Source organism: Meriones unguiculatus, chromosome 10 (genome assembly GCF_030254825.1).
Source record: "Meriones unguiculatus strain TT.TT164.6M chromosome 10, Bangor_MerUng_6.1, whole genome shotgun sequence".
In the NCBI taxonomy this organism is placed as follows: Eukaryota; Metazoa; Chordata; class Mammalia; order Rodentia; family Muridae; genus Meriones; species Meriones unguiculatus.
In genome coordinates this window covers 89794402-89816435 of record NC_083358.1, presented here as the reverse complement: position 1 = coordinate 89816435, position 22034 = coordinate 89794402, and the positions used below count along the sequence as shown (strand labels likewise).

The 22034-nt window shown below is 39.3% G+C and overlaps 1 protein-coding gene and 1 pseudogene across 1 annotated transcript in view; both read right to left on the bottom strand.

Moving 5' to 3' along the window:
• The window catches only part of Slc30a7 (solute carrier family 30 member 7), a 69908-nt gene that overhangs the window by 42793 nt on the left and 5081 nt on the right, over positions 1 to 22034 (bottom strand). The window contains exons 3-6 of the mRNA XM_021642703.2: positions 15555 to 15668; positions 12039 to 12126; positions 11280 to 11406; positions 5046 to 5183 (exon numbers count right to left, since the gene is read on the bottom strand). Of these exons, the coding sequence (XP_021498378.1) occupies positions 5046 to 5183; positions 11280 to 11406; positions 12039 to 12126; positions 15555 to 15668 (467 nt within the window). The remainder of the gene's footprint in view (positions 1 to 5045; positions 5184 to 11279; positions 11407 to 12038; positions 12127 to 15554; positions 15669 to 22034) is intronic.
• On the bottom strand, positions 5190 to 10603 carry LOC110551867 (biorientation of chromosomes in cell division protein 1-like; annotated as a pseudogene).

Below are 22034 nucleotides of genomic sequence, written 5' to 3'. Positions count from 1 at the left end.
TCATATCAGAGACAGCCCCTGCTCCCCTTACTGGGGAACCCACTTGGATACTGAGCTACCATAGGCTACATCTGAGCAGGGATTCTAGGATATCTCCATGCATGGTCCTTGGTTTGAGTGTCACTCTCAGAAAATACCCCTGGGCCTAGATTTTTTGGTTCTGTTGGTCACCTTGTGGAGATCCTGTCCCCTCCAGGTATTTCTATCTCCCTTTTCTTTCATTAAGATTCCCTGCACTCTCCCCAAAGTAAGGCTATGAGTCTCAGCATCTCCTTTGATAACCTGCTAGGTAGAGTCTTTCAGAGGCCCTCTGTGGTAGGGTCCTGTCCTGTTTCCTGTTTTCTCCTGCTTCCAAAGTCTATCTTGTTTGCCCTTCCAAGTGAGCATTGAGCATCTTACCCAGGGTCATCCTTTTGGCTTAGCTTCTTAAGGCATACTGATTTTAGTATGTTTATCATATATTACATGTCTAATATCTACTGAGTATATACAATGTGTGTCTTTCTGCTTCTCAGTTACCTCACTCAAATACATTCTTTTTTTTTCTTTTTTTAATTTTTATTAATTATAATTTATTCATTTTGTATCCCAGATGTAGTCCCTTCTCCTAAGGGGATTCAGTTCAGAAAGGAAAAAGTCAAAGTATCACTATTTGCAGATGATACGATAGTATACATGAATGACCCCAAAAATTCTACCAGGGAACTCCTAGAGCTGATAAACACCGTCAACCAAGTGGCTGGATACAAAATCCAAAAATCAGGAGCCTTTCTATACACAAAAGACAAATGGGCTGAGAAAGAAACTAGGGAAACAACACCCTTCACAATAACCACAAAAGACATAAAGTACCTTAGTGTAACTCTAACCAAGCAAGTCAAAGATTTGCATGAAAAAAACTTCCAGTCTCTGAAGAAAGAAATAGAAGATATCAGAAGATGGAAAGATCTCCCATGCTCATGGCTTGGCAGGATTAATATAGTAAAAATGGCCATTATACCAAAAGCAATCTACAGATTCAATGCAATTCCCATCAAATTACCAACACTATTCTTTACAGACCTTGAAAGAAAAATTCATATGGAATTACAAGAAAACCAGAATCGCTAAAACAATCTTCTACAATAAAAGATCTCCTGGAGGTATCTCCATCCCTGATTTCAAGCTGTACCATAGAGCAACAGTAATAAAAACTGCATGGTACTGGCATAGAAACAGAATGGTGGATCAATGGAACTGAACAGAAGACCCAGAAATAAACCCATACATTTATGAAACCTGATTTTTGACAAAGAAGACAAAACCATACAATGGAAAAAAGATAGCATCTTCAACAAATGGTGCTAGTCTAACTGGACGTCTACATGGAGAAAAAATGCAAATAGATCCATACTTATCACCCTGCACAAAACTAAATTCCAAATGGATCAAAGAGCTCAATATAAAAACAGACACTAAACCTGTTAGAAGAAAAAGTGGGGAAAAGCCTTGAAATCACTGGCACAGGAAACAACTTCCTGAACAGAACACCAACAGCACAGGCTCTGAGAGCAACAATCAATAAATGGGACCTCATGAAACTGAAAAGCTTCTGTAAAGCAAAGTATACTGTCATCAGAACAAAACGACTGCCTACAGATTGGGAAAGGATCTTCACCAACCCTATATCTGACAGACGGCTAATATCCAGAATATATGAAGAACTTAAGCAGTTAAACAGCAACAAATCAAATACATTCTTTAATTTCAAAATATATTTCAAATAAAATGCTGTCTTTTGACAGTTCATAGCTAACAAAATTTGAGACAAGATTACTTTGATTTTGTCGTTAATGACTGCAATAATTATGGGTAAAAGAAATGTCTGAGTGTGAAGTATTAGGTTGACAGAGAAGAAGAATTTTAAATTTACGTTCATATTCATTTATTAATTTATATTATTTTTGTATGCAAGCTGTATACACATTAGCATGAGTATGTATATATGAGTGTGAGGCCTGAGCTCAACATTCATGATTTCCTCCATTGCATTCCACATGTACTTTCTGAAGAAAGGTTTCTAAGATCCTGAAGCCCATCTAGGCAGCTAGAGTCCAGTGGTTCTCAACACGTGGTTCCCAATCCCCTTTGGAGTGGTGTATCAGATATATTGCATATCATAACAGCAGCAAAATTACTGTATTAAGTAGCAGCAAAATAATTTTACGGTTGGGGGTCAGAACAGCATGAGGAACTGTATTAAACAGTCCCAGAATTAGAAAGGTTGAGAACCACTGAGCTAGACTGTCTGTGAGCTTCAGGGATCCACCTGTATTTACTCGCCCAGGATGGAGGCAGGAGGTGTAGGCTCCAGCTGTTTATGTGTGTGCTGAGGAGCAGACTGTGAGGCAGGCATGTCATATATGGTTCACGATTGAACCATCTCCCCAGTCCTTTATCTACAGCTTACTGCTAAGATGCACGACAGGGGATCAGATAAGACTATACAAGCACACTCCATTAATAAGAACTTCTGGAAAGCAAATGAAATAGAGAAAATAAAGAGAAATCAGGTGATGTGGGCTTTATAATTGTTTTATGGCTCTGGCTGGTGCATGTCAAACCACCGAGGCAGTGAGTATGCTTGCTTCGGTTCTTGCCTCCAGGTTCCTGCCACCACTTCCCTTGCTGTAAGGTGAAATAAACCCTTTCCCAAGTTGCTTTTGGTCCTGGTCTTTATCACAGCAATAGAAAACAAATTACGATATAAATTGGGGCTTAGTCATGTTTGGAGAGGATTGTGGGGAGAATGAGGATTTGGAACTGGGCTGTAAAGGCCGTGGAATGCTCCAAGCTTAAGTTGTTACAGGAGCTTGAAAAGTAAGACTGACAAGTAAAATGTGGAGGAGGGCAGTGTGGCCTGTGAAACTGTAGTGGGAAGTAAAGACTATTGGGACCATTCGTGCGTCATTTTGGATTGAGAGTCTGTGGAACTGAAACTGTTGCTTTTTGGGGACAACTGATGCTAGTTAGCTAGGTCTGAAGAATCAGCTTTGATTAAGAAGAGACTGGAATCATAGATGAAATCTTATGAGAAGTGTTTGCTCAGGGTCAGCATACAGATGCTGTGGCCCAAAGAAGGCCAAGGCTCTATCGCCAAACTTGATAATGTGCAAGAGTTTCCCACATGGCACTGATTTTGGTAACATAAAAGCTACAGCACTGAATGGGTAATAAAAGCAGTTTTGGCTTGGTACTGTGAAAAGGCAAAAAGATGAAGGCTAGTCTTAGCTGAGCAGAGACCCAAGGATTGAAGGAGTTATGGGGGTGAAGCCGAGGCTTGACATCATATGGCACGGTGGTAGTCGGTGAGAAGAGACCATCAGGCCATTAGTGAAGGTACCAGCTCAGTTTTTGTAGAGACCCAGCAAACTGGAGCTCCTAGGACCATGAGACATCTGACAAGGACAGTAACAGGTGTGAAGAGGAGCCTGCCTGAGCCTATGAGACAAGAGTTGGAGAAGCGGAGCTATCTGAGCCCAGAAGATCATGAGTCCCACATGTCAGGCAACGAGATTTGAAATTCCATTTCTAGACTTGGGTTTCCTTCTCAAGTTGGTTTTAGTCAGTGTTTTTATCACAGCAACAGAAAGCAAACTAGGACAATGTTCTATAGAATCGTGTAGATGCTTTACCGTAAAATATTACTTATAAGGAGCACACTTGGAAACCCATCACTAAGAAGGCAGAGTCAGAACTATACCAGCCTGTGGTTGTGTAATGAGTTCCAGGCCAGCCAGGGTTACAGACTGATACCCTGTCTCAAAAGGCCAAATCAAGTAAGTCAATTAATCGTTTAAATAATTAAAGTATTGTGTGCCAAAAATTACATTTTTTTTTGCTTGTATTTGCAAAAATACTTCAGAAATTATGTTAAAAATTTGTGAGGAATAAGCAATTTTTCAAAATTATTTTGAAATAATGTATATGAGCAAAAATATTGAAAAATCAAGGTTTAGACCTGCCAGTATAACTGTTTCAAAACAGCGTATTATAGATTAAAAGAGGCAGTGCAAACTGACTGACTGTTAATACCTAAAATATAGGAAGAACTCAAATAACTCAAAGGAAAAATCCGTCAGACTGAAAAATGGCCTGTATGACACTGCAGCAATTACTGCTAACATGGTACTGTACTCTTCGAACTGCCAGGTGAGGTAGCTTTTGTGCTGTGCTCTAATCTAAATAAATGAATACATAATAAAAGGGTGGGAGGAAATAATGCGTAGTGATGCTTGTAGCTTAAACAGAGGCAATGGCTTCACAGGGATAAACTAATTCCTGAGATCAAGGGATAAGCATTGAATGTACACAGCATTTTGTTTAGCAATCATATTTCAATAAGAAATTTTGCGACTTTGAAGACTACAACATTGGGCCTTAGAATACCCAATCTTTAAGGCTCTTCTCACTGTTTTCAGATGTAAAGTTCAGTATTCTGTCCATATGGCCAGTAGACCAAAGTGCATAATTTATTTAAGATATGCTCATATTGTGTTACCTAAGCAGTTCTATTAATCTATACTTGTAACTCGTGAATAAATAAATGATCTGAAATAAAATATGTTGATAAATACTTTAAAACTTAGTACCTACTATTATAGAAAGATTTCTGAAGGAAATTAAATAGTAAGCAGTCAGCATAAACAGTTATAGTAAAAATTGAAAAACTTCTAGTATTTTCATAACACAAACTGCAAAAAGCCTTGTCAGACTTAAAACAATTATAATTTTTCATTTGCTAAGCTTCAACTGTTTCCCATTCACAATCAAAATACTAGCATTTTATTGTTATACTCACTAGAAAACAAAAGAACAGAAAAAATTACATCTACTCCCTTACTCTCATGTTACAGTACAGTAAAAAGAAACTAAACCTGGAAACCAGTTAGACAAACGTATTAGGGGCTGAATGCGTGTCTTTGAAAGACCCCTAGCTAGGCAAAGTTACTTAACCCGTCCTGTCTGGAAGGCTAGCTCTCTGTAGGTGCCCTGGCTGCACTCACCGTGAGAATGCAAGTGTCCGTGTCCATGAGCGTGATCATGGCTGTGTCCATGTTTGGCTTCATGACTGTGGCAATGATCTTCGTGGCCATGGGTGTGATCTAGAGCACCATTAAAGAGGGAATGACTGTGTCCATGGCCTAGAAGACAAAGAATATTTGAACAGAAGATATGTAAAAGCACATACCAGATTACAATAACACTACTTAGAAGAATCCTGACTCCAGATTCAATGCCGCAACCACTTGCTTCTAATAAGCACTGCCAGTCCACTCAAACAATCCCGAGTTTTTACCATGGAGCACAGGAATAAACTCGTAAGGTCTAGAAAGGCAAATCCAGCAGCATTTAGAGGAGACCTGCACCTCAGATTGCCTTCCAGAAGGCAGGAAAGAGGATCTTAGCCAATCACCCATCTTCAAAATCACAAAGGTACAGAAAAAAAAAAAAAAGCAATAAAGCCACCATGTCATAGCTCTGGCAATAAGAACGACAGAATACATGGAAAGCCATTAGCAAAAGCAGCTATGAGGCCACGTGAAGGGAACACAGTCTTCCCTCCCCTGACCAGGAGAGAAGCAACCCAAAGCCACCAAGCTGTAGATAACAGGGAGATCAGATTGCTTTTGGTGTACTGTTAAAGCACTAACTTCTGGTTACTCAGTATTTTGTCCAGCAGTGCAATTCACTGGCAGTTTCCAGTCTCCTAGCGTCTCCCAGATGCAGGGCTCAGCTAAGGCCCAGGCACTAGGACAACAGTGGGAAACTCCAGTGGAAGTCAGCTGCCGCCACTATGAATTAGGGAAATTCAGAGAGACAGAGTCCACAAGAACTCTGAAAAGCAGCAACACACTCCTAGGATCCTGAAAGTGTATACAGGCTATGTACACACCTAGCAAAGACCTGAAAGACAAGAAATTGCCAATCATTGTTCATTGACCTTGATACTCTGAGCAAGCAAGAAATAAAAGTTAGGACTGTCTGGTAAACTAGGAAGTAGAGTGGAAAGATGTACTTTCTCACAAAGCTCCCTTTGCCAAAGAGGAAGATTTACAATCAAGTCAGTTAGGGAAATTGACTAAACTCTGAGTGACTACTAAATCATACCTATTTAAGTATGACCACTAGTAGGACAGGATAAAATCAAAAGGAAGATATTTTTTTTTAACTTGTAAAATGTCTGTTATTTATTAGCACTTGTTTCTCTAAAAACACAAACATAAGAACTGAGCACCCAGAGTAACTCGCCCCTGTGGCTAGGGAGCCATCAGAACACAGGGTGTGGGGCTTTTCTTGTACCCCAAGTCCTGGCTTTCTCACTCACTCCAGGGCTCCAATGCTACCTCTGAAAAAGGTAAATCGCCAAGCACAGGATGGTCACAATCATCGTAAGGCTACGATGCTAACTGTTGCACATTGCAGCCCTTAACTCTACCAACAGTATCAAACCCACCATCCAAGAGCTGCTTCCAAGGACTCTTGCTGTCCAAACTCCCTAGCCTCCAGCCTGCCTCCTGCATGCAGCAGAGCACGGGCGCTAACATCCACATGCAGAGTCTGTGTTCAAGAATGAAGATTTGTTCAGGACAACCCAGGTCATCACTATAGTGCTTAAATCTGTGTCTACTGGAGTATACCACACCCTTGACAGGCTGGTTAAAAGGCAGTGCTATGCATGGCAAGTATGGACAACAGCCCCATCGCCAAACTTGCTCTCTATCCATATGGACACCACCCCAGTCAAGGCCAAACGTTAAATTCATATGAAACAGGAATTCATTCCTTCATTATATGGAGCTGTCCAAAGGTATCAGACATATTCTTAGGAAGCGTCTTGAGATGGCACTGGACGGTCCTGGCTTTCAGGTTCTGGAGGGGGAGCTGGCACAGCTCCGTTTTTCTGAGTATCCAGGAATCCCTGGATTGTTCGCTCTATTTGTGGCCTGAAGATGCGGTTTGGTATGGGGTCCACTACCTGAGAAATGATCCTGTCCATTCCTGCTTCCAACAAGCCTGACTGAACCACTCTCTGACTCAGCCCATTTCGAAACTTTCTTTTTGCACCTTTTGTCTGGAAAGGATCTTGTTCAATGCAGGATTCCATTGCTGTTTGTCCAGATCTGTTGACACAAGTTATACACCTTCTGCCTAAAGTTCTGGTAAGCTGGCTTGGTGTCCACATCAGCCAGGCAATCCAGCGGAAGCTGTCAAACAGGCCACGGCTCTTGAGCTGCTCCACTATGAGGGCGATGAGCTGTGGATCTCCGGGAGGCAGCGAAGCAGTGTAGACTGGACATCCTGTCCCACTCAAGCCTCCCCACACACCGGCTCCCACACTGTGCGCCAAGGCTGCGCCTTGCACCCTGAGTCTGCACTAACCCCACGCCCTGCTGCTCCTCTGGGAGCCACAGGCTACACAGTGCAGACACAGAGGAGGTGCGACGAGGGAGAGAGCAGGGTGGGAGGCAGCGGGGTACTAGGCACTCCACACTCCAAAAGGATTTTAAAATAAAAACCATCAGATAACTTAATGGCCCCATCTACAAGAAACATATGATTTATCAATCAGTCCAGGCATGCACCATGCAAATGTATAGGAAAGTAAGCCACACACAAAGAACAGCTAACTGAAGACTTCTGAAATGGACCAGAGACAGACTTGGTAGGCAGATTTTAAACAGCTATTATAAACATATTCGACGAGAAAAAAGAAACTGGGTGTAAAGAGTCATTACAGTAAGTCACTAACAATAACAGCAAAGAAATTATAAAACCAGGTGTAGTAGCTCATACCTCTACAGAAGGCTGAGGAAGAAGAGCAGCAATTAAAGGCTCAGCATGAGCTATAAAGCAACACCCTGTTCTAAAACCAGAAAAATGCATATGGGGGGAGTACAGAGAGGAGAAGAGAAAACAATTTAAAATGCCAAACATTCTGGAATTAAAGCATCAAAGCAAAATAAAGCAGCCATTGGAAGGACTCAGTAAGAGTTCTAAGCTACAACTGTGGACAATGTACAGATAGGTAAATAAAGATCATACTCTCAAAAGCAGAAAAAAAAGGGACTGGAAAAAAAAATACAAGTCAGATTAAGACACAAGAAAAACAGGAATCAATGGTTGAAAATTACCACAGTTTGACGACCACACAGTCAAGAAATCCATCACAGTCCAAGCAGAACAACTTCAGTCCTATCAGAACCAGCACAGTTGATGAAAGCCAAACCTAAGAAGAGAATCTGCAAGGTCATCTTTTTTGCCGCATCACTGATATGCACCAGCACCTCATACTAATGGTTCACTTCTCCAGAGAAATCTCGGATTTGCAGAGCAGCCCTTGGGAAGACCAGACAATGGTGGGTCCTGTCTTCTTTCTTCCTGTCTCAGTTAACACAACAGTGTCGCACAGAGAGGGGGACTCTGGTGTGTCTTCTGGACAGCAGCAACAGCCCAAGGCTGGCCTAGAACTAACAATCTTCCTGCCTCAGCCTCCCAACCACTGGAATTACAGATAGTGCTCCTACTGTCTAGATGTGTTCTCAGGCTGACTCACGGTCTTAGCTGAACATTACACATGAGCATGTTCACACATGTGCAGACTGATAGCTTGTCTACAATCTGCTCCAAGGATGATGCTTCCCGGACAAATGGTGCAAGAAGAAGAAAGGATATGGAACAGCAAAGCTGACAAGCAAATAGAATGTTGGATGTTCCTTCACATGCCAAATAACAGCTTTGTCAACATAAGTGCCATGGCATGCATATGTACATATACACGCACAAGCACATATATACACACACACACATCAAATAAATAAATAAGTATATAAGTAAATAAATGAACAATGAAACAAACAAAAGAAAAATCCTAGAGGCCAAAACGCAGTGGATAGATACTGAAATGGTAGTGGTAGGGTATAGAACTCAAATTTTATAGTCTATAGAACTCCCTTTAAAATAAAGGAGAAGTTGAGGCAATACAGATGAACAAAGCCTGGCCTCTCAAAATATTAAAGGGCTTTTGGGATAAATCAAAGGACATTAGAGAGTAGTTCAAACCCATACAAAGAAAAATGAAAATCAGCAAAACAGCTACAAAGGCACTAAGTTTGTGTCCACAATGCTGTTTGTAGTGCACAAGCCAATTAGTAGAGAACTATGTTGATGGGTTACAAGCAAGCATTTCAATGACATTCAAGGAAGAGAAGAGAACAAAAGCACACACACTGGGCAGAGCGTTGTACACAGTGAATTAACTTACGAAACATCTGAACTAGAAGCTGTTATCCCCGGGACAATTATTCAAAGTTTTCTTAAGAAAATGACTGGAAAAATGCTTATTCCTCCCAAGTGGGAAATATCTTAGACTTGCTCATTACAAAGAATAAATATAAGCAGATGGAAGAATAAACTAGGTAGCAAAAAACCATCAGACCAAAGCAAAAGCATTAATATAGAGGACTGTATATTCACGGCCCTGGAATAGGAAATCCCTGAAACAGAAGAGAAAGTATACATACACCAAAGGGGGAAGAAAGTAAGACAAAAATCAGACTATGTTATACTTTCATTTCTGTCACTGTGATGAAATATTCTGAAAAAGGTAAAAAGTAAAAGCAATTATGGAGAAAAAAGGGTTTATTTTAGCTTGCACAGCTAGGTTTCAGTCAAGACGGGGACTTCAAACAACTATTTCTATCACATCCACAGGTGAGCTAGCTTGGTGCTAAGCTCAGTTTCAGGAACCCAGCCTAGAGAACGGCACTGCCACATCAGTTCCCTGCACTGAGACAGTCCCCCTCAAGCATGCCCACCTAACGTACACAGACCTTCACTGAAACTCTTCCCAGGAGATTACAGGCTATGTCAGTGACAATTAATGCTAACCGTCACAGAGAAAGCACAAATCAGCCCCTATATAAAAAGTTAAATACAAGTATCAACTGGGAAATGATATTTACAACACATAGGACAACGGAAAGTAGCACTACTAGAAGCAGTACTGTAACTTATAAACAAACTGGGAAAAAAAACAACAGAGAAACAGCTATTGTCTAGGAACATACTAGCAGAACATTCAACCTCACTACTTACTAGAGACATGAAAAAAATTAGAAGCCACCTGTATCAATGTGAGCAAAACCACTTTAACCTATAAAGTTACAGGTTGGTGTGGGTTGGGGACAAAGTTAATACTTACATTTATTTTTAGAGGTAAATGTGAGTGACAGTCATTTTGGAAGGCAATTTGAAAACCAGAAACAGCAAAAGAACTAACTGTAATGATGGAGATGCTCTAGATCTAAACTGTGCAACACAGCAGCTTCATATGCTCTCTTAACAACCTTTGATTCTCGAGGGGCTTTTGTTGGTGTGGTTGGTTGGTTTGGTTGATTGCTTGGCTTATTTTTTGTTTGTTTTGACTTTTATTTTGCTTTGTAATTGAGACAGTGTCTCATTATGTACCCTAGAAAACCTGGAATTCACTACAGAGAACAGGTAAGCCTGAAGCTAGCATTAATCTTCCTGCTTTCATTACCCAAGCGCTGGGATTGTACATATGCACTAGGCCTGACTTCATACCATGGAGTGTTTTGCAGCCACTGGCAATCTGAGTCCATGACAATAAAATGATTTCATGCATTAATAAAAACTGCAAGATAGTAGGTCAAAATTTATCAATAAAAAGATCATTAAAACACATATAGTAAATTACGAATACACACATTTTAAATTAGTAACTAGATGTGGTTTTCTCCTGTTGTTTTATATGAATTAAATATTACATAAAGCAGAAGGACAATAGAAGTCTGGAGTGATGTGTACCAATATGATAATGTGCATAAAAACTCTGACAGGCACTGGGATGGAGAGTTATGGAAAAGTACAAGGGATGGCTTGGAAGACATTTCTGAATATCTAGACATCATACTTTTGTAACTTTAAAATTATTCATTTTCTAGAATATTTATTGACAGTAACATGCAAGACAGAAATAGAGAGATAGATGGATAGACAGATAGACAGACAGGCAGGCAAACAGGCATATAGAAGAAGCAAAAGAAGAAATGGGAACAGGCAAGGATATCTGTCCTCAAGTCTGAAGACTTGAACCCACGCCCCAGAACTTGGTGGATGAAGAGAACCAACTCTCAAGTCGTCCTCTAACATGTACACACACGGACATACACACAACTGTTAAAAAATGAAGAAACAAATAGTTCTAACCATCATACCAGAGCCATGAGAATGTCCATGACCTCCATGATTGAAAACAAATATTCCTACTAGGTTTACCACAAATCCAAGAATTGAAACAAGCAGCAGTCTCTCATGGTGTACATCTGGAGGAGCCAATGCTCTCTAGAAAACACACAATACAAAGAGACAACGTTGACGTAACTCCAGACTGACCAACTGTTGGCAATATAATGCAGTACTACATTCTAGTACATTTACTTTCAGAAGTAAAAGTGTTCAGAACTACATGCCAAAAGTTCAAACTAGTATTCACGAACTGCAGATAAGGATCAATCAGTTTCCAAATACAGGTAAATATGTATGAGGATATTTGTTTCCAAACCTGTTCCTCTTGCTCTCTCTAAGTTTACTAAGCTTCACATTTTCCTTCCATTCTTAGAAAATGAATATGAAGCATTAAAAGTTCACTAGTTAAACTCTCGGGTTCCATATAGTTTTAAGAACAATTCCTAAAAGGCCATTACTCAGACTGCACCTCTACTTCTCAGTGACAGCACTTCAGTCACAGTTGTACATCTCTGCCACTGTACTGTCTTCCACCTCAGGATACTTCATACATGTGCAATTTTTTCAAATATTTCATAAGTCCTCCTGTACACACACACTATTTTGTCTAACCTAAGACAAACATCAATAGATGATAGTTTAAAAACTCCCTATTATTGTTATCATCTTTAAAACATTTTCATTGAAAAAAAAAGTCATTTCCTGACTCTACTGATTATCTACTATACCTCAACTCCTTCTGAGAAAATAAAGAAAGCAGTGAAGATCAAAAACAGCCCATTGACAAAGCCAGCCAGAACTTCCGCTCTAACATACCTAAGGAAGAGCAAGGTAAACAGTGAATTTCATGTCTTAGAATCCAAATGCATATATACATTTCTGAAACTGTAAACTATATTACATAATTTTAAGTGGCAACAAAGTCTTTGCATTTACAGAATACATTTTATATAATAGTGAAAAACAAATGAGAAAATTAACTGTGAATGCCACAAAACACACTGACTTCCAGAAGGCAAAAAGCCTCCTGGTAATAAGTGAGCGTAAAAACGCCTGTCACAGAAAGGTAAATCACGACTCCTCACTGCAGAAAGGACAAGACCAGGCAAGAGCACAAAGCAAGTAAGAAAAAGTGTCTAGGAAATTGGGTTTTAAATGTGCTGGTATCTCCTTTTCTGACAACTCATGCTCTGCTTTGTACCTTGTCGCTGTGAAATCTTCAGGAAATGGAAGCTTTGATCCCAAGTAAGGGTAAAGTACCCTGTAGTCTGGCAGAGACAACTTGAGATATACAATGTTTTTTTCTCTTTCTAAAACTAAATATTCAGTCTAAACTTTCATTTATCTACTTTTACAAATAACTCTATCTTCACATCATTCTATGAAACCATGTTTAAATGCCTATTCTTTATCTCTGGGATAGGAAGTGTACTGCTTCCTACTGAAGTAAAGCACTGGGGAAGGGTCTCACTTTTCTATAAGCCATGTTTGGCTTAAAGCCAAGGCAACAACTTTACCTTTCTACTTTTACATATCTAAACATTAGTCAAAGGGTGTTCGGGTCAGCTAGCTCTTCCTTCACACTAAAAAGCATGAAAACTGCTCTTCCAGACACTATGTGGTGGCATTCACCTGCAACCCCAGCACACATGCTGGACCAGGAGGATTCTAAGACCTCAGCCAAGTTAGACTACGTAAGGAATCTGTCTTTAAAACAAAACAAACAAAAACAAAACAAAACAAAACAAAAAACCCCACTTTGGCTGGCTTTCTTTCTTTCTTTCTTTCTTTTGTTTTTTGTTTTTCAAGACAGGATTGTTGCATGATATTTAATCACATTTTTACTGGGAAAACCTGTTTTCAGTTGCAGTGTAGCTCAACCCTAGCACACACCTTTATTCCATGAGCTTTCTGCTTACTGTAAACAGGATTAAATATAGTCAGCCACAAGTCAACAGGCCAAACAATCAGTTGACAGGGAGTAAACATAGGAAAAAAACATAGAGAGTGAGAAGGAGTCCTTAGGACTGATAGGGAGATGCATCGGAAGCAGAAAGGAAGAACTTTCAGTTTGAAGGGCTTTTAACGGCATAGAGAAATGATTTTCCTTGTGGGATATTGGCTGAGTAGGAAGGTCAGTTGTTCTGCCTCTCTGAGCTAGCAGGTTTTCACTCCAGCATCTGGCTCTTTATTGGTATAATTGAACATTTGGGATTTTGTTTAAAAATAACACAGGGTTTCTCTATATAGCCTTGACTGTCCTGGGACTTTTCTGTAGAGCAAGCTGGCCATAAATTCAGAGATCTGCCTGACTCTGCCTCCCAAGTACTGGGATAAAACAAACCACCACCTTAACTTTCTATGTCAACTTCTAACACGTAATGTTTCGTTTTAAAAACATTTTTTAAAAGAACATTTTTCTTTTCTGATAGAATACTGTCATGTGTCAAAACCCACTCAGGATGCCCTGGAAATACAGAGCCTTAGGTGGGCTTGACATTATCTCCACATTCTGGAAGCACAGTGATATGCAACCATTCAAGGCTGAATAAACTCTTTACAGGTCCTCTATCCAGTTACATCTGAGTTCATCCTATCAAGTTTCTCTAACACAACATGAATTTCACACTCCATTTTCAAACAAATACAAGTAAATTAAATTCACATATTATTTGTCAAAGCATGAACTTTTTTGGAGGAAAGTTTACTAACTTCAAATAATACACAGCTGGTTTTCTATAATTTACACTGAAAGGATTTAATAAATCAGCACAAATTCACACCAAAGAACATTAATATCGCCTTCTAGTTCCCTAATAACACTTGACAGAAAGCTTTTTATCCTTAGTTCACTGAATTTCAACATCAAAGGCAAGAAATTTTTTTTCTTTTTTTTTAATTTATTTTTTTATTTTTATTTTTTTAAAGGCAAGAAATTTTTAGGCATCTTTTGGTTCCCAATTTCTAGCTTGGTAGATATGTTTCATTCAATCTCATAAACTGCTGGATTAGCATTAGTATATTGCTGTACCTAGTTGAGGAAGAAAAAAAAAAACTAGACAAATGATGTGAGATGATTATGTTTACCTGACAGGATGAGTCTTGGAATTAAAACGTGTAATTTGTGAAAGTAGACTGCCTAAGCATGTCTCATGTGTGAATTCCTCCACCAAGGCAAAATGAGGGCACAAGTATAAGCACAGACTGAAAAGATGTGGAGGAAACAGGCCAAGAGGGAGAGCCAGGAAAGGTAGGGAAAGAGGAAGAGTGAGGAGAGATGAGCATAAGGATATGAGGGTGTAAGGAAAAGTGATAGAGAGACAGACAGGAGACTTCCAGAAGGCAGAGCCAGAGGGAGAGTCAGAGGGAGACGCAGGCACCAATGAGTTGGAGCAAAGAGGAAGTGCAGATGGAGAGTGGATGAGGACGTGAGGAAGCTCGAAGGAGAGATGAAGCAGGGGGATGCACAGGGAAGGAATACCAGCTGAAAAGGAATGCTAGTTCTCATCTCTGCTTACAAATGAACAGAATTATACTAAGAAAATGTTCTATGACCTCAAAACAGAAAAAAATCAGGAGGCTTAAAATCAAATAGTGAAAAACCCATTGCTTCTTGTCAGTGGGGCAGGAAGCCAATTCTGCCTCTAATCTGGTTCATCAAAGTTCTTTGCAAAGTATGTAGTGTACAATTCAGAGAGATGGAAATCACCACATATAAGAGCAAAGCCAAATAACAAATAAACCCATGTTATGAAATAATTTTCAATGGCAGCACAAATCTCTTCAGTAAAAGAAAAGAAATATGTTCAGTTTCATATAATATTCTTTGTCAAAAAATAGGCTATGAGGAATCTTTATACATCAGCAATATAGCGCCTAACCTCCTTTGGTAAACCAAAGGACTTATCTCCTGAACAAAAGATTCTGTATACTAATAAAGTTACATTACAGATTCTGATCATATATATTTTTTTAAAAAGTTATTTCTTTCATTTTTGGATTATAATATAATTGCATCATTTTTCTCTTTCTTTTTCTTTTTTCATATACCTTTAAAATGGGCAAATCTAATCCAGGAAATTAAAATATAACCTTGAGGGAAGTATATAAGAAGGAAAGGCCTGAGGGGCATTTCAAGAGCTCAACTTACACAAGTAAATTCAACTTTTAAAAACTCATCGTCTTAAGAGCTGTATATTTTTCTGTATATCTTATAGTTCATGGAAAATATCTTAATATCTTACCCATAAGAGAAAGCATCATTATCTCTCCACTTTGAAATTACAGAAGCTGCCAATCCAGCCAATATGGCAGTACTATCAAAAAACATGTGGAATGAGTCGGAGATCAAGCCTAGGCTGAAAAAGAAGAAATAAAATGATACATTATAACACAAAGCAAAGAGTTAAAGCATTCTCCCTAAAAACTAAGGTTCATCCGGAATTACCTTCTAAGGCAGCATTAAAATACAACAAACAGAAAGATCCTATAACTAAATGGTCAGTACTGTTAAGAATGGTAAAAAAAAAAAAAAAAAAAAAATGTGCAGGATGAGAATTACTTTCTGTCCAGTCACAAGCAAAGGTCAAGTTTTATTAAGAGAAGGGTAGAAAAACTGCTGCTGCTGTTGGGGAGGCTCCTACCCTGGGGCAAAAGAAGTCTACTATTGTTATTGTTATTTAAGATTCACGCTTTTATTGTATGTGTATGTATATGCATATATTTATATGAACCCCATGTGTGCCTGACGCCCATGGAAGCCAAAAGAGAGTATAAGACCTCTACATCTAGAGTGACAGATGCTTGTGAGCCGCCATGTGAGTAACTGAACCTGGGTCCTCTGCAAGAGCAGCAAGTGCTGTTAACCACTGAGCCAGCTCTTCAGCCCCAACTCTGCTACTACTAACTGTCCCGCTCCCAGTTCGTGACTCAGCTGTGGAGGGAAGAGGAGGGAAAACAGGATGAGGAGGAGGAGATGGAGGAACATGAAGAACACCCTTAAGACACCAGCTCTGTCTCACCCTGCGATGGCCTCTCTGTGTTATGATACAATTAGAAGGCCCTTTTACCAGATGCCAGAACCTTCATATTAGACTTCACAGCCTCCAGAAACATAGGTTTAACAAGCCTCTACTCTTCATTTAAAAAGAAATAAAGAACAAATGAATTCTGACACTCATTGAATGAGGACCACTTGAGTCTAAAGCTGCAGTGGAACTCACCACCATGTCTTCACCAAGCATGTGAAATGGCAATAGGAATCTACCAAGACCACAGAGAGAGCTGGCTGCAGGGCAGGTGCAGATATTGCTGAAAGCTGAGAACAGATGAATAAACCCTCTAGTGCTCAAATACTCTAAATGATATACTAAGTACAGGTCAGTAGGCACCATCAGAAAAATGGAACAGTCACTTAGTGAAAATAATCAGCAAAAACAAACCCCCTAACTCAAACCTGAACCAACTATTGACCACACAGGTTTCAAAGCCCTACCACAGGAACGGTCAGGAAGAAAAATAGGTGGGCCATTTCTGGGCACAGTAACTATAAACCTCAGGCTTTATTTTAAATATAAAACTCAGTATGTAACGAATATTTAGAACATAAAATAATGATGTGACATATGTAAAAGGACAAGATGTGGAGCACTATCAAAGACTCCCTGTCAAGAACTAAAGCCAGCAACAGAATCAGAACCAGAAATGGTCTACATGTTAGATCGGAGAACTTTAAAATAAATGTAATTAGGGGCTAGAGAGACAACTCAGCATTTGTTATCACCTACACAGTGGGTCACCACTGTTAACTCCTGTTCCAGAGGAGTCAACCCACTCTTCTGACCTCTGTGTGCACCAAGCATGCACTGGTGTACAGACAAAACACAAATACAAATACAGAAATAATTCATGTTCGAAAAACTATGGTGTGGAGCTGTAGAACATTCATGAACAAAAGGAGAATTTCCATAGACAGAAAGTTTACACAAAAGAATCAAATGAAGTAATTGAGAATTATCCAAACTTCCTGAAAGAAAATAAATCACAATCCAGGATAATCAGTGAGTACCCACAGGAGAAGGGGGGAACCCTATATACTTTACACAGACACCAAGAAGAACAGAAAAAGAAGAAAGTTTAATAGAAAGGCAAAACATTATGAGTCATAGATTACTCTTACTAGAAATGATCCAAGTCAGAACATAATATGGCAACATGTTCAAAGAACCTAAGAAAAAAAGTTTGGCTTACTTCTACTATCTTTAAGGACAACTAAGAATTTTTTTTCCTTTGGAAAAAAAAAATATCAAAACCAAAAGTTGATTCTTTGACAAGATCAAGGAACCTGGCAACATTTACATCAAGTGATCCATGAAAAAGACTCAGCAGCAGGTATGAGCATGTAATCCCAGAACTCAGAAGCTAAGGGCCGGTTGAGGCCAAATGGGCTACACAGTGAGAACCTTTATCAAAACAAAATAAAACAAAAACAATGACAACAAAATATTCTTACCACTAAGAACCAAGAATGAAGAGGGACACTGCTGACTTTACAGAACTGAAAGGAATAATAAGGGAAAATTATGAGCCATATGTCAACAAATTACCTAAAAACAAAGTACTGAGAGGCAACTATCTCATAAATCTGAAAGTTAATCTGAAACCTATGCTAAGAAAAGATTGATTTAGTTGTATTGAAGCTTCCAGCAGCAACAACCACCAACAAAATGCCTACTGATAGCTTCACTAATTCACAAGCATTTAGAAATATAATTAATATCAATCTTTTATAAACACTTGGACAAAACAGAATATACGAGAATGCTTCCCTAGGATTAAGATCACTGTTAAGACCAAACCATTAAGAGAAAGAAATTGTGTAGAAGTACCTCTTGTAAATATGAATTAAAAAACCTTCACCAAGATACCAGCAGGCAGATCCAGTAATACACTTCAAGATTAAACATATCCTGACCAACTACAACTAAATCCAAGAATGCAAGGATGGCTTAGTATATGAAAGCTGGTCATTGTAATGTATCATATGAATAAAGGACAAAAAAATTTCAACAGACAAAAAAAAATTGCATTAAATGTAACATCCCTGGTGAGAGAAATGCACAACACCTTTGGGTAGAGTGCAGGGAATCTTATGAAAGAAGGGGGACATAGAAAGACCTGGAGGGGACAGGAGCCCCACAGGAGAAGAACAGAACCAAAAAATCTGGGCACAGGGATCTTTTCTGTGACTGATACTACAAACAAGGACCATGCATGGAGATAACCTAGAACCCCTGCACAGAAGTAGCTCATAGCAGCTCAGTGTCCAAGACTCCCCACTAATAGGAATAGGGATCGTCTCTGACATGAACTCAGTGGCTGGCTCTTTGATCACCTCCCCCTAAGCAGGGAGCAGCCTCACTAGTCCATAGAGGAAGACAATGAAGCCACTCCTGAGGAGACCTGATAGACTAGGATCAGATGGAAGCGAAGGAGAACCTCCCTATCATTGGACTGGGGGAGGGGCATAGAAGAAGAGGGAAGGAGGCTGGGATTAGGAGGGGATGGGGAGGTGGCTGCAGCTGGGATACAAAGTGAATAAACTGTAATTAATAATAAAAATAAATTTAAAAATTTAAAAATGCACAAGAAATTCAAAATACAAAGAATCACTTTAACTCTCTGCATGGCAGCTACAAAAATATACAGCTGACATCATCATTCAATGGTAAAATTAACTGACTACTTAATTGATAGTGAAAAGCTGTTTTCCCCAAAGATCAGGAACATGACAATAGTGTCCCTTTTCACTTCTTATTTATCATTTTACTAGATAATCTAAACAAGGCAATAAGGCAGGAAATAAAATCAAAGTTCCTAAGATTAGTAGAAAAAAATAAAATGATGCATATATCTATATAGATATGTAGGTGCTATTATCTTAATATTGAAAATCTTAAAAGAATATGTAAAAAAAAACCGTGTTTGAGTTAATAAATTAACTCAATAATCTTACTGGATAAACATTATCAACATAAATGTAAATTATCAAAATAATTTACATTCCTACATGAAAACAAAGAACAATAATTAAATTAAAAAATTTCCATTTACAATAGCACTCAAAAGAAAAATTAACATTTTAAAGGATAAATTCAAGAAATTCCAAACATATACTCTCAAAACTACAAAAATACTGATGAAATTAGTTTACCTAAATAAATGGGAAGACTTTCATGTTTATAAATCGAAAGAACAAAAAATTTTTTTAGTATTTGTAACTGAACTCATACTTCAGATACACTAAATATATGCTCTCCCAGTGAGCTACACCCTGCACCCACAAAACAATGTTCTTTAACCTTCATTTCAGAACTAAGCAAAGCTTCAGGAAGGTGTGAGTCATTTTTGTTCAGGGACAGTGCTCATCTGTGCACCATTTTCAGTACATGTGAAACATCAGCAAGAACTCAGAGAGCAATACTTGCCCAAATGAGCTACATTTTCAGTTTATTACCTACTGAGAGAGTGTGGGGCCAATCCTAAACTTCATATTAAAAGAAGCATGGGAGCTGGAGACATCTCAGCAGTTAAAAACATTTGCTGCTCTCTCAGAGCATCTAGGTTCACCACCCACGTGGTGGCTCATAACCACCCATAACTCCAGTTCTAGGGGATCCAACACCCTCTTTTGACCTCTATCAGGCAAGCACGTGGTACACACACAGATATGCGGGCAAAACACTCATAGATGTAAAATAAATAAACCTAAAAAATTTAATTCACATAAGAAAACAGTAGTTCTATATAAAACAATAATCGTAAAAGAGAGGAGGAAAGATGGAGGGCTTATACTTCCCAATTTCAAAAGCATCAGAGTTACATTAATTAAAACACTGGGGGCTGGCATAAAGGCAAAGAAAGACCAATTGATGCAAATCCAAGGCTCAGAAATAATGCACCCCATGAACGGAAGACCAAGGCATCCACACTTCAACACAGGGCTCAGAGCGTTCCTCACCCAGCAGTGCTCTGGCCACCTAGTCAAGGAAATGGCTGTCATGGTTTCCATGCATCCATAAGAGCTCCTTCCATAGCAGCAGACACCGTGAGTCCCATCAGAGCCACTACAGCTCTGTTCTAGTCCCAAGCACCCTTGAAGCCACCTTTCTTGGTGGAAACTGGACTATCTTGCCTGGGGAACTGGGTCTCATCCACCACCTCTCACTTCCATTTCAGTTTTAACTCTGCTACTCAACTCTTCCCCTGGTTCTGGATCCGAGGAAGAGCTCTTACCACAGACCTGAGTGTATCTACTTTACCTTTGGTCCCCATAGCCCTAAGAAGTGGCAAGGCAACACTTCAACTCTTTTTGTTTTTAACTTTCCTTTCCAAATCCGAGGCTAACCTTATGCCCATTTCCTGTTATAATTATTTTCTTGTTTATACAAGCAGGTTTCCTCTGGGTAGGCACATGGCCTCAGCTACCCATCTCATCAAGTGAATCAGGACCTGTGACTGCTGCTACAGCAATGGGGCATACAACTCCTGGAGAAACAGCCAGACTGCATTCTTTCTGCACCACCCTCAAACACCTTAGCTTAAGCTCAGCAAGAAAGATGCCATCACTCTTCCCAAACTCATCTCTGGCCAACTCTGCCAAGTGTTGGGGAAATACTTTCCCAGAGGAGACATACTTTTCCTTATAAAACAGCAACAACAAAGAAAGGTACAGTTCCACTTAAGTCCAAAGTGGGGAGCCAATGACTTTATTGGTAATTATAAGAAATAACAATGAGTTATTTATTGCAGACCATGAGTGAGGGCTTACTTGCTCAAGTGTGGGTGACCCCAAGACTACAACTAAACCATCAAAAATCTCACCCGAGCAAGGATGATGACTTGCCCATAGCTGCGCGCAGTCTACATCTTCTACATCTTCAGAAACCAGGATGTCCTACATGCAAGTAGGGGGTGTGCCATCAGCCCAGGCTGTGTTTTTATTTCCTAATGTACATGTTGCTTTTTAACCAATCATAATTCAGTCTTTAAAAACAGGATGCTTTCTAGATAAACGTTTATTAATATATTATCTATGTGTCTAGGTATCTATGTATTTATCTATAGATGTATCTATCTATGTATGAATCTATATCTCTCTATCTCTCTACTAAAACACTGTCATGGACTGTGTCTCTCCTCACAGAAGTCCCGTATTAAAGTTTGACCTGCACTACCTCAGAATGTGACTTTGTTTAGACAGGTTCACTGCAGATATACTTGGTTAAGAAGAGATCACAGTGGGTCCTGACTGGTATATTTATTTAAAAGATCTAGAAATTTGGAGGAAGACACACACACACACACAGTGGGTCCTGACTGGTATATTTATTTAAAAGATCTAGAAATTTGGAGGAAGACACACACACACACACACACACACACACACACACACACACGAGACCAAGTGATGATAAGGCAGAGATGAGGACAAAGCTTCAACAACCAAGGAAATGTCAAAGATTACCAGCAAACCACCTGAATGAAGGTGGAGCAGATATTTCCCGGATTCCTTGGAGAACACCGATCCTGTAGACACCTGGCACTCGGCTACGAAACTCCCGACTGTGAGACTAGAAACTGCCGATGTGCAAGCCACATAATTTGTAGGAACCCCAGCAAGCTATTTTTTCCAGCAAATTTGTCTTCTATATATTCAATGGACA